The following is a 3265-nucleotide window of genomic DNA, read 5'->3' on the forward strand; positions in this document are numbered from 1 at the left end:
CAACTGGTGTGGATGAAACAAATGCTGACTGAATACAATGTCACACAAGATGTAATGACATTGTACTGTGACAACCTGAGTGCTATAAACATCTCAAAGAACCCTATTCAGCACAGCAGGACCAAACATATTGATATCCGTCACCATTTTATTAGAGAACTTGTGGAGGATAAGATTGTAGCCTTAGAGCATGTTGCTACTGAGATGCAGTTAGCTGATATTTTTACAAAGGCCTTGGATGCAAATCAACTTGAATTCCTGAGAGGGAAATTAGGGATTTGCATTTATGAAAATTTGTAGCAATTAATATGGAGTGGGAAAAGTACTCAAATTATAGTCTATTTTCCTAAAATAAAGTGCCCCCATTATGGTAAATCATTACCTTGTATTGGAAATACCATCTATTCCATCTTCACGCGCTACCCCCATAACCCCATTGCCTACTCCAACTATTCCATCTTCCTTTTCCTTCTCCACAAACCTCTGCTAGGGCAACCTTATTTTTTCCAGAAAAACTCCAAAATGTCACAACATCAAGATACATCTGCTTCCAAAAATACTAAGTCTACTCCAAAATTTAGTGTTCCTCCCATGGGCGTCCCTGATGATGAGATTCTGGATGTTGCTCCTCTCTCTGTTATTCCCACTGCAGACATTGATTTGAACCAACCCATCTCCATTGATGCCTCTGCTTCTGCATGTTCCAATCAAGGTAATCCCTCTAGTATTCTGTCTGGTTCAACTCCTGTCACTAAGTATAAGGAAGGAACACACTATATTGATCGTGTTATAAGAGACATGGTTATTAGAATTCTTAATGAAGGTCACTCTGTGAAGGGGGTTTCTACTCCCCTTGCTCAAAGGTATCCCCCTATTGAGGTTGAACAACCTAGTGGTAAGGGTGATGATTCTTCCAGTTCTGAAAAGGTCTTGGCTGCTGAAGGGTTGCGCTCTTTAGGGCAAACCGTGTCTGAAAAAGGGAAATCTGTGGCCTCTAACACGGCTAATGCCTCCCACTCTGAGAAGTATGATGATGCAAATGTTGTGATTGATCTAGAGGATGGTAGCTCTGATGACCAAGAGGAAAGCTTGATTCATCACATAAAGCCAAGTGTGGCTAAACGCATGAAGACTCGCAAAGGAAAATCTGTGGCTGAACTTATGTCAGCTAGAAAAGCTAAGAAGGTTGATGTCATTGGTCCCTCCAAACCATGGAGCAAGGTTGAAATAAAGAAGAGAAAGGTCAGAGATGATTCTGAGCCTAAAGAGGATGTTGAGGAAGATGTCCCTGACATCTCGCCTACGAAGAAAACTACTGTTAGGAAGTCTTCTATTAAAGTACCTGTTGTTCATTTGGATAACATCTCCTTTCATCTTGAGGATGAAGTTGCTAAGTGGAAATTTGTGATTCAGAGAAGGGTAGCTGTGGAAAGGGAATTGGGAAAAGATGTTGCTGATGTCAAGGAGGTCATGAACCTATTACAAGCTGCTGGGATTTTGAAGACTGTTGTTGGGTTCTCTCAATGCTACGAAGGTTTAGTCAAGGAATTTATTGTTAATATTCCTGAGGATATTTTTTATAAGAACAACAAGAAGTTCTGAAAGGTGTGTGTGAGGGATAAGTGTATAACATTCTCTCCTACTTTTATTAATAATTTTCTAGGCAGAAATAATGAGGGTGCAGGAGAATTAGAGGTTACATACAATCAGGTCTGTAGGGAGATTACAGCTAAGCAGGTGAAAGTTTGGCCTTTTAAAAAGTATCTTCCTGCTGGGAAGTTGACTATCAAGTATGATATCCTGCATAAAATAGGAGCTGCTAACTGGGTCCCTACCAACCATATCTCCACCATTGCTAATACTCTTGGGAGGTTTATTTTTGCTGTTGGGACAAAAGTGAAATTTGACTATGGTAGATATATGTTTGATCAAATCATCAAGCATGCAAATACTAATGCAGTTAAGCTGCCAGTTGCTTTTCCCTCTATGATTTATGGAATTATCTTGAATCAACATCCTGATATTCTGTGCTCAAATGATTTACCTAGTAGGAGAAAACCAGCTATGTCTGTGCACTACAAACTCTTTGAAGAAAGTCATGTCGAGGATATTGTCATGACATCTGCCATGAGGAGGTCAGTCTTAAAAGTTGGAGAAATTGCTGAGCTTAGGGAGACATTCAAAGAGCTAGGTGAATGGATTAGGGTAGCCACAACTAGAAAACAATCTTTGGAAGCCTTGATTGAAAGCTTGGAGCAGGATGAGGGTGAAAATGTTGAACATTCTAATATCAACCATGAAGAAGAAGCTGAAGCCCACACCTCTAGTGAGAGGTCTGCTAACAATGATGATGCGAGTGGCAATTCTGCTTCTGGTGCTGCTGAAGAGGCTGCAAACTCAAGCTTTACTGAGTAGCTCTGTTGTCTTTGGTCCCTCTTGTTTTGATGATTTTTTCTTGGTTTTTTGGTGGATTTCTTTGTATTTCTTTTGGTTTGTTTCTCACAATTCTTGTAGTTGTGTATCTACTTGGTCATGTAACTCTTTAACTTCTGGTATTTCTGTTAATGACTAGATAAACATTTATTTTGTCTCTTTGGTCTCTTTTGGCTAAAAAGGGGGAGAAGTAGCTGTAGATGTAGCTGGGTATCTTAGCTTAGCTCTGTAGTATTGTTGTTGCTCTGCTTGTCTGATACAGGGGAGAATTCTGGTGTTTATTTGTTTGGTACAGGGGGAGAATTCTCTGTGTTCTATTTGTGTGAAGCAATGTGGTTGTTGCTTGTTGTGGACTGGCTTAAGGGGGAGCTGTTGTGTTCTGGGAAGTTGCATGGACTTGAGGGAGAGTACAAGAACTTGTGTGTCCTGATGTTTGCTAGTTGGTTCTTGCTAGTGTTGTATGTTCTAGTGCTTGTGTGTTTACTAGTTGTTATCTTTGCTAATGATGTGTGTATGTTTACTTTTGCTGCTGAATTGATGCTCTGATTGATTTCTTGTGAACGTGTGATCTGTTGTTTGTTTTAGCCAAAATTTGCCAAAGGGGGAGTTTGTTGGTTCTATGAATTGGCATCAATTTTGGTAAAACTTAGTGTTATCACAAGATGTCACGCTTGTACTCTTGACATGTGATATCAGCTTTCTGCAGGTTGTTTGATATGGTTATGCAGGATTTATTCAAGATGTCAGACTCGATGTTACGACATGTGCATATAGAACATTTAGTCTGAATGTTATGTATTTTGTTGTTGTGCTTTTCATGCAAGTCTTTGCG

The 3265-nt window shown here is 39.8% G+C and overlaps 1 protein-coding gene across 1 annotated transcript; it reads left to right on the top strand.

Annotated features, from left to right (window-relative positions):
- Positions 1 to 522: 522 nt before the first annotated feature.
- On the top strand, positions 523 to 2415 carry LOC127098629 (uncharacterized). Its single transcript, XM_051037277.1, has 2 exons — positions 523 to 1534; positions 1664 to 2415. Exons 1-2 carry the CDS (start codon positions 523 to 525, stop codon positions 2413 to 2415), a joined length of 1764 nt encoding a protein of 587 aa, XP_050893234.1.
- Positions 2416 to 3265: the final 850 nt, after the last annotated feature.

Source organism: Lathyrus oleraceus, chromosome 1, assembly GCF_024323335.1.
Source record: "Lathyrus oleraceus cultivar Zhongwan6 chromosome 1, CAAS_Psat_ZW6_1.0, whole genome shotgun sequence".
Taxonomy (NCBI): Eukaryota; Viridiplantae; Streptophyta; class Magnoliopsida; order Fabales; family Fabaceae; genus Lathyrus; species Lathyrus oleraceus.